This window comes from Coffea arabica, chromosome 5c (genome assembly GCF_036785885.1).
Source record: "Coffea arabica cultivar ET-39 chromosome 5c, Coffea Arabica ET-39 HiFi, whole genome shotgun sequence".
NCBI lineage: Eukaryota > Viridiplantae > Streptophyta > Magnoliopsida > Gentianales > Rubiaceae > Coffea > Coffea arabica.
The window spans coordinates 32,219,985-32,234,693 of record NC_092319.1 but is presented as its reverse complement, the minus strand read 5'-3'; the positions used below and the strand labels follow the sequence as shown (position 1 = coordinate 32,234,693).

Below are 14,709 nucleotides of genomic sequence, written 5' to 3'. Positions count from 1 at the left end.
ACTTCAAATAAAACTGAAAAATAGTTTAAAAAAATTCACAAAAAATTTTGGCTTAAGGAAGGAAATAGTGAAATCAAAATTTTGTTCAAACCAAAGGCGAAAAAAGTGGCAGATAGAGTGAAAATAATGAATTATAATACATGAGTAAAATTGAAAAATAGTACAAATTTCATAAATATATACTTACGAACAAAATTGAAAATAGTACAAATTTCATTAAAAAAATATTGGAATTGGTGAAATAAAAAATTTGTTGAAACCCAAGGCCAAAAAAAGTGGCGTGATAGAGTGAAAATATTTTTGGCTGAAAATGCCAAGAAAAAAAAAAAATGCACACACACACACACACACAAATGCCCAAGTGCCCGCTTTATCTCTTGCTGCTTTTATCACCTGACGTCTCTCGCAAAACCACGCTGGGATTTATTGCCCCTTTCTCATTTCTATCCTTCACTTTTATCTCTCAGTCTCTGGCCTCTACGTGAAATCCATGATCTACCATGACTCTCCGGTGCGGGAGGGGAAGTGTTTTCACCAATTTTCCGTAGGACAGGTAGGTTCTTTCTCTCTCTTGTTTCTCCCTAATTTTCTTCCCAAATATTTTTGCCCTAATATTCCTTTTTTTTTTTCTGAAAATTCCTGCCTAAATTCTTTTGGAGTTGTTTGAGTTTTGGGTGCAATGATCCCTGGTTTCATTATTTAGATGACTAATTGTTTCGATTTTTCCTAAGTTTTGTTGCTCTAATTTTTATTTTAGATGAAAATTTTTGCCCAATTCTTTTGCTACTGGTTGAGTTTTAGTTTGCATTACCTATTTGCTGACGGATTGTGGTTGTTAAATGGAATAAGAAGTATATTAGTGTGTTAGTGGATAACTATATGGATTTTATTACAATCTTTGTCTTTTGCCAAATGTGGCAGTAACGAGGACTTGCCTGATTCTTGAACTGTGAGGAAAACATTTGGTCATCTGGCATAATTTTTTATGGAGTCTTCACTCCTAGCTTGTTAATCCCCCTAGTTTCATCAAAATGGAATGTACTATGTTCTATTTCGCCTGAGATATAACCCGTATAATCTCTCTGTTTCCAGAACCATCGATATAATTGCAAACTTAGATATATTAATCCTCAAGCAACTTGAGCTTATCTACTTTATTAGATTAACTTTGGCAAAGTTTAGGTCATTCATGACGTAGGCAGGATGATAATTAAACAATTTTACTGATGTAATATAAACTTCATACTTAATTGCACTATGACCATGGTATTACAATAGTATTTTCATTTGCTGCCATATACAATGAATATAGCTGGAATTATTGGCCAACTATGTGGTTCAATTAATCCTTAGTATAACTACTATAATTATTTTAGTTTTGTTATTAGCTGACCTTAAATTTGAAAGTCATATTTGCCAGGCTGAACTCTTTTTATGACAATCTAGCTCCTTATATTGTGGTAGTTACATATAAGAATGGGTATATAGAAGCAAATGAGTATATAAGAAGTATATTAGAGTGGTAGCGGATAACTATATAGCTTTTGGGTCTGTTTGGTTGGACGGGAAAATGTTTTCCAAATTTTCCACTGTTTGGACACAATCTAATTTGGGAAAATGATTTCTGATGGAAAATAAGTTACACTGAGAGAAGGAAAATAACTCCCTTATCTATCATTGTGAAGTTATTTTCCCTTCGTAAAATCACAGCCTCTTCTTTTCACAGCCTTCAATGAAAAACTTTGAGACAACTGAAACCATCAATAAAAGACTATGAAAAACTTTGAGACGACTGAAACCATCAATAAAAGACTATCGGCAGCGACATCTCATCGGCAAACCAATTCCTTCTTTGTCGGCGGCATCTCCAGCTCCAGCGAAGACCCATTTTCAGAGGTAAGCTACTCTTCCAATTAGGTTATTCTCCTTTTAAAAATCAGCTGCAATTATCATATCTCTCTCTCTCTCTCTCTCTCTCATTTTTTTTCCTTTAAAAGCAGCCAATATCAACGGCTCATCCCCACTCTAACAGCGACATCACATCCCCGTTCCTGCAACACCATCTCCAACAAGGTGAAGGTATTTTCAGAGGTATGATGGTCTCTTATTAGGTTTTTTTCCTCCCTTTTCCTTTGAAAAATTGTCTACAATTACTGGTGTAGATTCTTGAAGTCAGATTGGAATGAATTTTTGTGGGTTGCTTTTGTTTTAGTTTGTTCTTACCTGATTAGGGTTACATTTGATTTGTTTGATGCTAATGTGAATTAATTTGGCTGCTGAGTTTTGGCGGTTTTATGATTCTAGGAATCTAGGGTAGGGTAGTGTTTTTCTTACAATCTGGTGAGACCATTTTAGTGCATTCATTGAGTTTGTGAAGCCATGGGCTGATTCTTGCCATAGCTGCTTGATTGAAAAGGGGTTAATTAATAATATAAGGCAAAACTTTGAAACCAAAAAAAGATCCTTCCTCCAATTCTATCGGATCAGCCTTAAACTTTTCAGTTCCATTAACTTAATATAACCGTGGAAACACAGAAGGCTTTGGATATATTCCCAAATCAATGAATGTTTTGACATAGCAGCAAGAGAATCACCCAATGGCAATGACGACTCTGTTGTAAAATGATCACTCAGGTTTGTCGTCTTGGCAAATACAAGAAACCACAAATAAGTACTCCAATAAAGAAGATGCAGCGAGAAGTAAAACCGGACTTACACAGGACATAGTCCATATACATCCTGGGGAACTGGGGACAATATCACCAAAACAGAAAAAGGTACTTGCTGGGTTTATCTTGTTGGGTTGTTAAGCAATGGTAGCTTCTGTAAGGGCTGCACAAATCTTTTATTTATAGCAGTACTTATCAGCGTTTAATTTCAGATAGACTCATGAATTCCTTTGGTCCTTTTCTCGAGCAATGAATATATTGATGGAGTTCTTGTTGGCAAATTTCAAAGTCTTCATTCACTGTCAAGGCTAGGCTTCGTAGTTCTCTAAAACGTCTAGATGATTTGGAAATGTTGGAGCACCTTTCCCTGTTTCTGATGATATCTCTATCTGTCCTAAATCATTTAATCTTATCATTTATCACATGTATTCTGCTTGCTTCATCACTTGACTTTATTTCCAAGTGCCAAGTTCCAGCTTCTAGAATATCAGGAAAAAAACCTTATTCTGGTCCCATTTTGGCATTTTCAAGTTAAAAGTTTTTGTTTTTCTAAGGAGTTATACTTGTACACATTTAGCTGAGGTTATGTCCCTAATTTTGGAAGCATGTAAATTTAAAGTCACATTGTTTAGACATTAAAAATAATAAGTCTAGAACTTTTAGGCCAGGACAAACAATGAGAGAGAGCACTTGATATTCCAGTGACATCAAGAAACACTAGCTTTCAGATGTTCTTTTCACATTGTGGAAAGCTGGAACTGAGCCAGGTTCTAATTTCTATCCATGGGGCTTTCATGCCTGAATGGATTTATCTTCATAAATAGTTGCTCTGATGCAAAAGCCTGCGTAATTAAAACTTCAAAAGAACACTACATGCTACATGTTGTTATATAGGTCTAAACCAGTTTTTGCTTGACAAAATCTTACATCTTTTGTGTACAGAAAATGAGTTCTAGAATGCTAGAATTAGATGGGCTGTCACATTATTCATTTACAGAAGATTGATTGTGGAGGGCTAAAATTAGATGGGCTGTCATGATTTTCATTCTTGTTGCTATTGTTGTTATTTTATTTATCTGTCTTATGTGTTTTACTTCAATATGCAAGTGAGGTATGTATAAACATTGATATATGAGATATTCATTGAATAATAAGTTGAGATTCATGCATCCTTCCTCTTTCAACATACTTGGATTGCACTTTTTGAATCACCTCCTTCTAAAAGACTTCTCCTCCCTTTCTAAAAGTATTTGACCCTAAAAAAGACCTTTGTGATAGTGCATTGCACTACCAACAGTTGTTTATTTTGGATTAGAGCTGCTAGTTGCTTATTCACTTCTAATCTCATGTTAGCACAGAATATGGAAATGAATTCATACACTTGAAGAAGTATTCCAATTACGAACCATCATGTAAAGCAGTGTCTGATGTTGATTACTTGACTAATTGGCAATCATATGTAAAAGTTAGTAACAATTCACAAACTAATGCACCACACAAATACATTGAGTTCCTTCAAATACCTTGCCATGGAGTTCTTGATCTCAGTAAAATGCAATAATATTGAAAATCATGATATCAACCTTTTGGTATAGTGCCAAGTCCCTGAAACTTTCGATTGAGAGCATTTTACTTATTACCAACAGTTGTTTATTTTGGATTAGAGCTGCTAGTTGCTTATTCACTTCTAATCTCATGTTAGCACAGAATATGGAAATGAATTCATACACTTGAAGAAGTATTCCAATTACGAACCATCATGTAAAGCAGTGTCTGATGTTGATTACTTGACTAATTGGCAATCATATGTAAAAGTTAGTAACAATTCACAAACTAATGCACCACACAAATACATTGAGTTCCTTCAAATACCTTGCCATGGAGTTCTTGATCTCAGTAAAATGCAATAATATTGAAAATCATGATATCAACCTTTTGGTATAGTGCCAAGTCCCTGAAACTTTCGATTGAGAGCATTTTACTTATTACCATGCCTTCAAAAGTGTGTGAATTGGGACCTGCACTTGGGCCATTCTTTTATAGTTGCACTCTCTTTCACTTCTGAAATCAATTTCCATTCTTTGCGAATACCCCAGCCTTTACCCTCCTTTTCTAGTAGGCAAATGACTGTCCACCATGACAAACATTGCTTTTAGAGCTTCTAAAAAGTTCACTCAGAAAAATCCAGGAAGCAAAATCAAAGATACCACATAATCTGTCTTCAATTTAATTTCAGCTATTACTGAAGTTACAAACCAAATATCCCATTTTTAACTTTTAAGCTTTTAGATTAGAATCTCTGCCAGCATACTTGGTCTCACAGCCCTGACTAAAGCTGAAAAATCGAACAATGATGGCACTGCCACTACCTGAGTGATACTGTTCAATGAAGTAAATGAATTCTTCAGAATAATGAATTAGCCCTGTAATTAAATGAATTCTACCTACCTATTGTGATCTTGTCATATGATCTGAAACATGTAATGACTCTTTGTGCCGAGTCAGCTCTAAAAGCAGGAGAATAAGTGGTAATGGGTTAGAAGCAATGTTTTGAAAACCGGACCGGACCGGCCGGTTGAACCGCGAACCGGCCATGGCACCGGTCCGGTTCAATGCCATAGTTGACTTTGTCAGAAAACCGGTCAAGAACCGGTCGAACCGTAAAAACCGCGATTGAACCGCTTTTCAACCTTCCTCTTTTTCTTTTTTTTTTTTTTTTGTAAAATGCAGCTATCAAGATTCGAACTCAAGATCTTTGTAATAGAAGACCAATGTATTAACCGTTGCACCGTCACATCTTATTAGTTTTTTTTGATAACTTATTTATATAAAGCAAACACTTATATTTCTTTTTTCCATTTTTCTTACAAAATCTCATCCTCTCATGGCTCTTTCTTTTTAATTTTCAACTCTCTCTCTCTCTCTCTATCCTCTTTTTTTTTTGTCACTCCCTTTTTAATCAAACCTCTTTATTTTTAATTTATTGATGTTTTCTTCCATCTTTGAATTTGGTTTTTGTCCATTAAATTGAAAAAAGTTAAGAAAGAATTATTTTTTTAACCCAAATTATTTAATGCTACAACCACTCACTTTTATCTCATTTTTTGTTTTTTATCAAGTTTACATTTCTATTTTCAATTTTCTTCACTTCCTTCGAACTCCAAACTTCATTTTTTAAATTGCAATATCTAAAACGTAAATTAAAATTTAAGTTCACATTATCTAAATTCTCATAGACGTGAATTTTGTATAATTTTAAAATATTGTGATATTTTTGGATTGGATTTAGACATAATTGAAATCGAGATGAAATTTATTTGTTTTAACTTATAATTTAAAAAATTTATTTTTAAAAAATCCAAGTTATTAAAAAATAGTAAACCTTTCATCATATAAAGTATTAAATTAATCCATTACATGTCTTATTTTGTACATATATATATTTATATAAATAATTTTTAAAAAAATTCATTGAATCGAGATTGAACCGGTTCGACCGGTTGAACCTCGATCCTTTCACTTCACCGATTCAATTAACGGTCTGGTTTTTAAAACATTGGTTAGAAGAATAAATATGCCCGCCTCGAAAACGGTCAAGGGGACCCGGGAAACCTGCACTAGGAAACATGCCCTTCCCCCCATTTGTTTTGGTCGGTGTACTCGAATGAAGCGAGATTATTATTGTTATTATTATTCTTATTTTTACCTCCCCTTCCCATACCCCTAAAATTTAGTGCTTGGAATTGAAATACATGCATCTTTTGGATAAATTTCAGCAACGGAAGACACAGAAATGGTGAATTAGTTGAAATAGACCTACAAAACTCAAAAGTCTCATGTTATGCCTTTTGTTGCTTCACTACAGCTAAGGTAGAATGAGGTTATTTTGACTGTTGAGGGCCTCCCACTGTTGCGGTTTCAAGTGTTCTATGACTCGAATTTTTTGAAGGGTCAGTGGTTGGGTGGGTGAGCGTTGGAAATGTGGCTTCGGCAGTCAAAAAAGTCTGTGGCACGGTGGTATGCTCTGTATGTCTGTGAGGTGCTTGTCAAAAGTCTCAATGAGTATTTATCTCGTGTCTTGTGATGAAAATTCTGCGCAATTTTCTGGGCTCCTCCAATAATCAAAATATGTGGTGATTGTGAAAAGAGCCATGGCTTGGTGTGTGTTGTGGGCTGCAAAGTGGGACCCTTCTCCATTTGCCAGGCTATTAACTCCTCTCTCTCGGAACGATTGATAGTGGATTGTTTTGTGACAAGAGTTTGCATGCTCTGTCAGTTTACTTTCTTTCAATTAGTTTTCATCGGGCTTGTCCGAGAATCATTTGGAAGTGATTTTAGCCAATGATGAAGTCCCCAAAGATCCCATTTCAGAAAATTTCAACCCCAAGAACTTCTATGGAATTAACAAATGTGGCGAAATTGATAGAAAGGAAGTGGAATCCAATTCCTCTGCCACATGGAACCATCCCTGAACCTAAAGGCCAAGACCTTGATTATGTGAACGTTGCTCATAGTCATCTTATACATTTTGATTGGTGTAAGCTTGATAAATTGGCCTCTGGTTTGACCCCATTTCGAGTTAAGCATTTATTGTTGAGAACGCAAAAGGATTACGTTCTTTCACTTGAATTTTTCAAGTGGGTTGAACTCAAGAACTCGAGCTCAATTACCCTTCAAACACATTCCATCATTCTGCATATTCTTACTAAAAATAGGAAATTTAAGTCTGCTGAGACAATCCTTAGGAGAGTCATTCAATTGAGTTTGGGTTCATTGGATCTTCCTTCTAAATTGTTTGAGGCCTTAGTGTATTCCTATCGAATTTGTGATTCTTCACCCCGTGTTTTTGATGCATTGTTCAAGACTTATGCACATCTGAAGAAGTTTAGGAATGCCACAGACACATTTAGTCTTATGAAGGAATACGGGTTCTTGCCTACAATTGAGTCTTGCAATGCATACTTGAGCTCGTTGATTAGTTTGAATAGGTCTGATATTGCATTATCATTTTACAAAGAAATGCAAAGGTCCCATATTTCCCCAAATGTTTATACTCTTAACATGGTGATTGGTGCTTTCACCAAATTGGGGAATACAGAAAAGGCAGTTAAGGTGTTTAAGGAGATGGAGAAGATGAATATTAGTCCAACTGTCGCATCGTATAATACATTGATTGCAGGATACTGTAGTCAAGGTCTTCTGAGCACTAGTCTGAAGCTCAAGAAGCTCATGGAGAAGAATGTGCTCCGTCCAAATGAGGTTACGTACAACACCCTCATGAATGCTTTTTGCAAGGCAGGGAAGTTGCACGAAGCTGGTAAGCTTTTCAAGGAAATGAAAACCATGGATGTTGCTCCTAATACTATATCCTACAATATATTGATTGACGGTTACAGCCAAGCGGAGAACAGTGAGATGGCTGGTCGTCTTTTTGAGGAGATGTCAGTAAATGGTATTAAGGCAGATATAATCACTTACAATGCATTGATTTTGGGACTATGTAAAGAGGGAAAGACAAGGAAAGCTGCATATCTGGTGAAAGAGCTGGATAGAGAAAAATTTGTTCCAAACTCTTCTACCTTCTCTGCTATTATAACTGGGCAATGTGTTAGAAAGAACTCTGAGCGTGCTCTTCAACTCTACAGAAGCATGATAAGGACTGGTTGTCATCCAAACAAAGCAACACTGGGGATGCTGATATCCACTTTCATTGAGAATGAGGATTATGATGGAGCTGCTATGGTTTTGAGGGAGATGCTTGAGAGATCCATTTCCCCTGATCCAGGTACTTTATCAGAGCTTTGCAATGGACTTTGTAAAGATGGCAAAGAAGAAGTGGCAACCAGTTTGTGTAAAGGGTTAGAAGCTAGGCATCTCATGCCAGAAAGTTTTCAAAAGACTTGAATCTTTAGCTCTAGACCAAAATCTTTGGACGACAAACGTGAAGATGACAATTCAACCTCAAAAAATTGAAGCATAAGATGAATTGTGTTGTACTGTTTCTTGCTGAAAGAGCAAATGTCCTATCTGGCGGATATCCTGCTCTATTAGTTTGTCGACAAGGTCGCGTGGTAGAGTGGTATACTTTGTGGGTCTCAACCTACAGTGTTTCAAATTCATCATGTCGTTTGTAAGAGGAATTTTATCTATTTATCGTCAGGACATGAGCGGATTCAGGTTTTGAGAGCTTTGAAGCAGTAGTGCAAGTGCTACAAGTCTGCTTTGGTTACTTGCAATATATGTTTTGAGCCCCTCTAACCGAATCGCTTTGTACAATTCTCATAACATCTTTTCATTCCTAACACCTATAATTTACTTATTTGTTTTGTTAGCAAGTTAATTCTGCGTTCTTATCATGTTAATTGGATATTCATATTTCTCTCTTTTTAGAGAGTGATGGTTTTTTGAGTTGGTGAAGTATTGGTGGTGAAATTATTGGTAACTTTGGGATGGTGTATATGCGATTTACATTGACAAACAAATTATTCCAAATTTTCTCAGTTTTTGCTTTGTTATTTGTACATATTTGCACTTTTTTGAATTAAAGATATTACACTGATGCTCCATGTACACTAATTTTTTTGGTGTGTTATGAGAGGGTATTGCGTGTTCCATTTGCAGCTATTAATCCACTAATAGCAATCCTTAATTATCAAGTAATAATAGTGGCCTGTCACCATTATTTGGTGATCAATAATTGGTACTAGTATATCACGTGACAATATCAAACACTGAAAATGAAGCATCTAATATTCTTTCCTCATTAGCCAATGGATGGTGTCGAGCTTCCTCTTGCTTATGGATAGCACTTAGTGGTCTTTAGATTGATTTACTCCAAGAAATTTAGGATTTGAATGACATGGAAAATTTAGTTTAATAGTAAACAAAGCGGGTGCAATCTTGAGGCTGAAAAGTCAACGGCAGCTTCCAAGTAGATGGGCCAATATAGTACAACAAAACCTAAATTCTGTAGATGGGCTGGGCCAAGCAGCCTACTAGCATTTTCGGGAGTGGTGTCCGGTTGCCCAGCATCTCCGTTCCTGCAACAGCATCTCCAACAAGGGCAAAGACTCCTTAAGTATTTTCAGAGGTATAATGGTTTCTTATTAGTTTTTTTTTCCCTCCCTTTTCCTTTGAAAAATTGTCTAGAATTACTGGTGTAGATTCTTGAAGTTGGATTGGAATGAATTTTTGTGGGTTGCTTTTGTTTTAGTTATTTCTTACCTGATTAGGGTTACATTTGATTTGATTGATGCTAATGAATTAATTTGGCTGCTGAGTTTTGGGGGTTTTATGATTCTTGGAATCTGATTATTAATTTCACTGGCTTTTATCTATTGGGAACTTGAACTTGCAATTCTGACTATCTTTAAAGATTTTGGGTGGAGAGTTGCTTGACTTAGGCATTCAGTTTGTTCATTTGGAGCAGATTTTGTTCTTTAGGATATGGACTATTGAGGGAGTTGTAATTGAATATGTTTGTTACTGTTGTTGATGGATTATCATTTTGTCCTCCTAAGCTTCTTGTGGATTTCAATTGTTGGCATTTGCTGGTGTTCTAGTGTTGTATACTAGTTTGTTTAGAGCAATGTCCTTTAATGATTTTTACGAAGCTGCACAATGGACATGGGAGCTTGGACTGTTTCATTAAGCTTACATTCTTGTTTTTGTTGTAATCAGTGGTTATTGCTTGTAGTATGATCAGATGAACAAGATGTTGATTGTGACTATTTAAAGACACTAAGCAATTTTCTCTTGGTGGAAACTGATCCTTGGAGAGTGCTCTGTTTTTTTTGTGTGGAAGTTGTCGAAAGAAGACATAGTTGTTAGAATCAATGTTGCAGACCTAACTGCGTAATGTTGGCAATAGCGGTGTTGGTGTTGCTGCAAGTTGTGTATTGATGTAAATTCCTAGGATAAAGGTTTCAGTTATGATTATTTTCTGATTCAAAAGGTGTGGGTATTGGTAATGGTTATACTGAGGTATTCTCCTTGGCTTGTTACTTAAGTTGATTATCTGCTTACATCAAAGACGAATTATTCTTTCTTCAATTTTGTGTCTTAAATGACTGCATGTTTTGTGGTATTCTGCTTGGCTTGTTGCTTAAGTTGGTCCTTAAAGAAGATGATAATTAGTTTTCGTTACCTGATACCAAATATCAAGTTGTTTGATGACCTGGCTGCACATTTTGTGGCAAAACTTATTTTTGGATTCTAGTTTATACAGCATAAATAAAGGTTGATTTGGAGAGAAAATTGCACAGCTTCCTAAGTTTTGGGTTTTGGAGAGGATGGTGCAGCACTTGAAGAACTCAAGTTTTGTATACTTGGACCATGAAAGTCACCTTCTAAATTTCTTGGATTAGTCTTTACATATCCAGAAATAAAGCTTTTTACAGTTGCATCTTTTTGGTGTCTGGTTAACAAAATTACTTTCCGAGAATATAGCAACTGGCAAAAGCAAAAGCTTGACTGGCTAAATTGCTTGTTATGTTATTTTGCATTTGGGAACTGATCTTTGTGTTTGATATGCTACTTGCTATTAAGTAATATAGAGTCCTCCTTATGCTTTTGACTTCTACAAGTTGGTTATAGATGCGTGCATCATTTAACATTTGACTGACTGAGTGGTCTAAGCTTTGGATTTGTGGACATTCTTTCTTGGGTCATGATTGTCAGTCAACTCTTCAGTATTCAGCTTTTGGTAGTTCAGGAATCATGCTTAACGCCCCTCTTAAGTGCCATTTCAATATAGTGGAAAATTATCTACTACCATATGTATTATAGACTTTATGGTAAGACTTTGGAAATATCTGATCATGATTTGCAGATTGAAGATCGTTGTTGGCATGGTATTCTAATCCCTTGTACCTTGGAATAGTGCATCTTTTAGACAGTTGAACTGGCGGATGAATTTGGTTGAGATTCTTCTGTGTTATGTAACCATGCAACCATTTTATTTGTCAATTTAGTTAATATTTACTAACATGTGCTGGCCGTAAATTGATAACCTAGCAATTAACTTCGGATAATTTAATAAATTTCTTATTGCTTTTTTTTCCCCAATTTTAGGTTGAAATTCACTTGAGTATGAGTACTCCAATATATTCCAGTCTTCAGCCTTCTTGTACCCACTGTTTTTCTGAACAACATGACTGTTGACGTCTCTTACTACTTGTTCTGTATGTTTTAATCATGAACATAACTCTGAGCTTGGTTTGAATGCTTACCCATTGCAGGAATGCTGCCCAAACCAAAAATATGTGTTGGCAGATTATGAAGATAGAAGGTTATTGCGAAGAATTTGTGGACTTGGTATTCGATCATTTAGTGCAAAATGAGAAGCTGGGAAAAGCATTTATGGCAAAGGGTCAAAGACTTCGTTTGATTTTTCTCGAGAGATTCAAGAAATATTGGGGTGTCGAATGCAGTACTTACTATGTGATGGCAGCGAGGATCGTTTATTGCCATGAATTTATTTGAGAGAGGAAGCAACAGAAACTGTGTTATAAGCAAGCATCACATTCTTGGAAAGTCTCTTGAGCTGCATAGTGTTTTTTTTTTTTTTTTGTCATTATCTTTTGTATTTATAGGAAAACCACTTGCCTTGTTTTGGAAGTACTAGGTTTCCAGAATTCAGCTTAAAGTAATATACCAATTCCTTTGCACCCGTTTTTGTTATAAAGTAGTGAGATTAACAGCCAAGTAGCCATTTTAAGATTGTTAAACTGCTTTACAGCTGTTTGTGGCAAAATTCCATTGCTCTTGAAGTGGTGCGATGGTCATCAGCCAGCAAGTTTAGAGATGATGATGGCAAAATTCCTTTGCAGCGCTGCAGTGTGTCGTTTTGTTGATACTTAGCCTGTGCACTGATCTGTTGGTGGTTTATGTCATTTTTCTTTAATAATCTGATATATGTTTCTTTTGGATAATAAGACCCGCAGTTTCCATTTGGCTAAAACATTTGGTTGAAATATCTTTATTCATTGAAATTTTAAGCTACTTTCTGGTAGTTGTAGGAGTTCATTAGCACTGCGATTGTTAGCGTAAAAGAATAATTGTTGAATAACGAATCATTATACGATTCAAATTATGAGCTAATTCATTGAGATTATTTATGAGTTCAATTGATTCGTACTGAATTTTTTTTCCTTTTAAATTTTCTGCAGACCTAATGAAAATGAAATTTCAATCCAAAGAATAAGCTAGTAAACTTTTTGTTGCACTAATAAATGTTGAATTTCTGGATAATTTCATCAATAGATTTATATGATATGTGGAATTGTGGCACATAACTCTTTTGATAGCAATAGGTGCCTAGTTGATTAGTTTTAAAATTTGTGCATTTCACGAAAGATGTTGCCTCTAGTGTAGAGGTTACCTAATTTTTTCTTGTATCACTGATTTGAGACATTAAAGAAAATGTTGTGGTATCCAATTTGATAAAAGAGACGGTTCACCTTTTAATGATTTTTTTTTTTTAAAGGAAGATCAAAAACCAATTCATCAGTGTCATTAATAATTTCATTTAAGAATTCGTGGTGTAATTTGAATAAATATTTTATAAATATGATTATAATGGATAGAAATTAAAAATAACTTGTAATGAGATGAATGCTTTGAAAATAGGAAAATGTTTGCAATATATGAACAAACAATAGATAAGGAAGTCAAAAACTATTTTCACTGACAAACCAAATACCGAAAAATTATGAAAAAAGGAATTTGGAAAGTATTTTCACTAAATAACCAAACACCGGAAAATTATGGAAAAGGAAGTGATTTTCCAGGAAAATGAATATTTTCTGTCGAACCAAATGGACTCTTTATTAGGATCTTTTTCTTTTGCCAAATGTGGCAGTAACGAGGACTTGCCTGAGTCTTGAACTGTGAGGAAAACATTTGGTCATCTGGCATAATTTTTGTATGGAGCCTTCACTCCTAGCTTGTTAATCCCCTTAGTTACACCAAAATGGAATGTACCATGTTCTATTTCGCCTGAGATATAACCCGAATAATCTCTCTGTTTCCGGAACAATCAATATAATTGCAAACTTAGATATATTAATCCTCAAACAACTTGAGCTTATCTACTTTATTAGATTAACTTCGGCAAAGTTTAGGTCATGCATGACGTAGGTGTCAGGCACAGGGGCTTAATTGCAATTGGATCGAAAGTTTAGAGGGCATTAGTGTAATTTGTAAGTGCTGACTCCCCCATTCATAGCTGTAGGATGCCTGTACATTCCAAACCTTGGTTCAGCCATCACTTTGTTACCTTCCTTTACTGTCCTTCCTTGCAACTTAATAGTCTGTTCCTGCAAATGAGCTATCTCTATGACTCCTGAGGGAGTGTTTGGCTTGAGCATTCGTACCATAGGCTTAATTTCCTCCTTGAGGCCACTTGTAAAGCTAGAAATGAAGTATTCTTCACTCAAGTTGGGATTTTGAATCAACATCAATGTCTTCAATTCCTCAAACTTCTCCTGATAAGCCTCCACTGTGTTGGTTTGCTGCAATTTGTTGAATTCCTCCACAATTTCCCTACAACAGGTCCCCTTGAATTCTCTCCATGTTAACCGTGGTTTCTCCAATTTGACCCCCTGAAACCACATATCAGCCTTCCCTTCCAAAAACATCTCCACCACCAGTAGCTTATGTTCCTCCTGGATTCTATGCAACATGAAATATTTGTTGCATTTCCTGATCCACTCATGTGGATTCTCTCCCCGAACCGGTGCAATTCAAGTTTAGGAAGGGAATGGCCTGAGATCTTACCTAAGAATTCACAGTCCTTCGCCTCAGTTCCTGCTTCCAAATTCAACCTCTGGTGACTAGGTGGTGTTGGCAGCAATGGTGTTCGATCTCTCCCCATCTTAGCCTCATCACCTGTACTCTTCTCCTTGATTAACAGTGTCTTCATTATCGAACTGAGTGCTTCGAATTTCTGTTCCATTCCAATCACAATTGAATCCATACGTTGATCTCTACCTTTCATTTCCTCTTTCACTTGCTGTTGTACACTTCTGACGTCCTCCAT

At 35.7% G+C, this 14,709-nt stretch overlaps 1 protein-coding gene across 1 annotated transcript; it reads left to right on the top strand.

The window, feature by feature from the left end:
- The first annotated feature begins 358 nt into the window (after positions 1-358).
- Positions 359-12,374, top strand: LOC113690397 (uncharacterized). The gene is made up of 5 exons (XM_072050760.1): positions 359-553; positions 1,727-1,896; positions 2,001-2,091; positions 2,635-9,759; positions 11,909-12,374. The coding sequence occupies exon 4, from the start codon at positions 7,011-7,013 to the stop codon at positions 8,571-8,573; it is 1,563 nt and encodes a 520-aa protein (XP_071906861.1). The 5' UTR covers positions 359-553; positions 1,727-1,896; positions 2,001-2,091; positions 2,635-7,010; the 3' UTR covers positions 8,574-9,759; positions 11,909-12,374.
- Positions 12,375-14,709: the final 2,335 nt, after the last annotated feature.

Excerpts from the sequence above, each read along its gene's own strand:
- LOC113690397 (XM_072050760.1), top strand. The coding sequence starts at position 7,011 with ATGATGAAGTCCCCAAAGATCCCATTTCAGAAAATTTCAACCCCAAGA.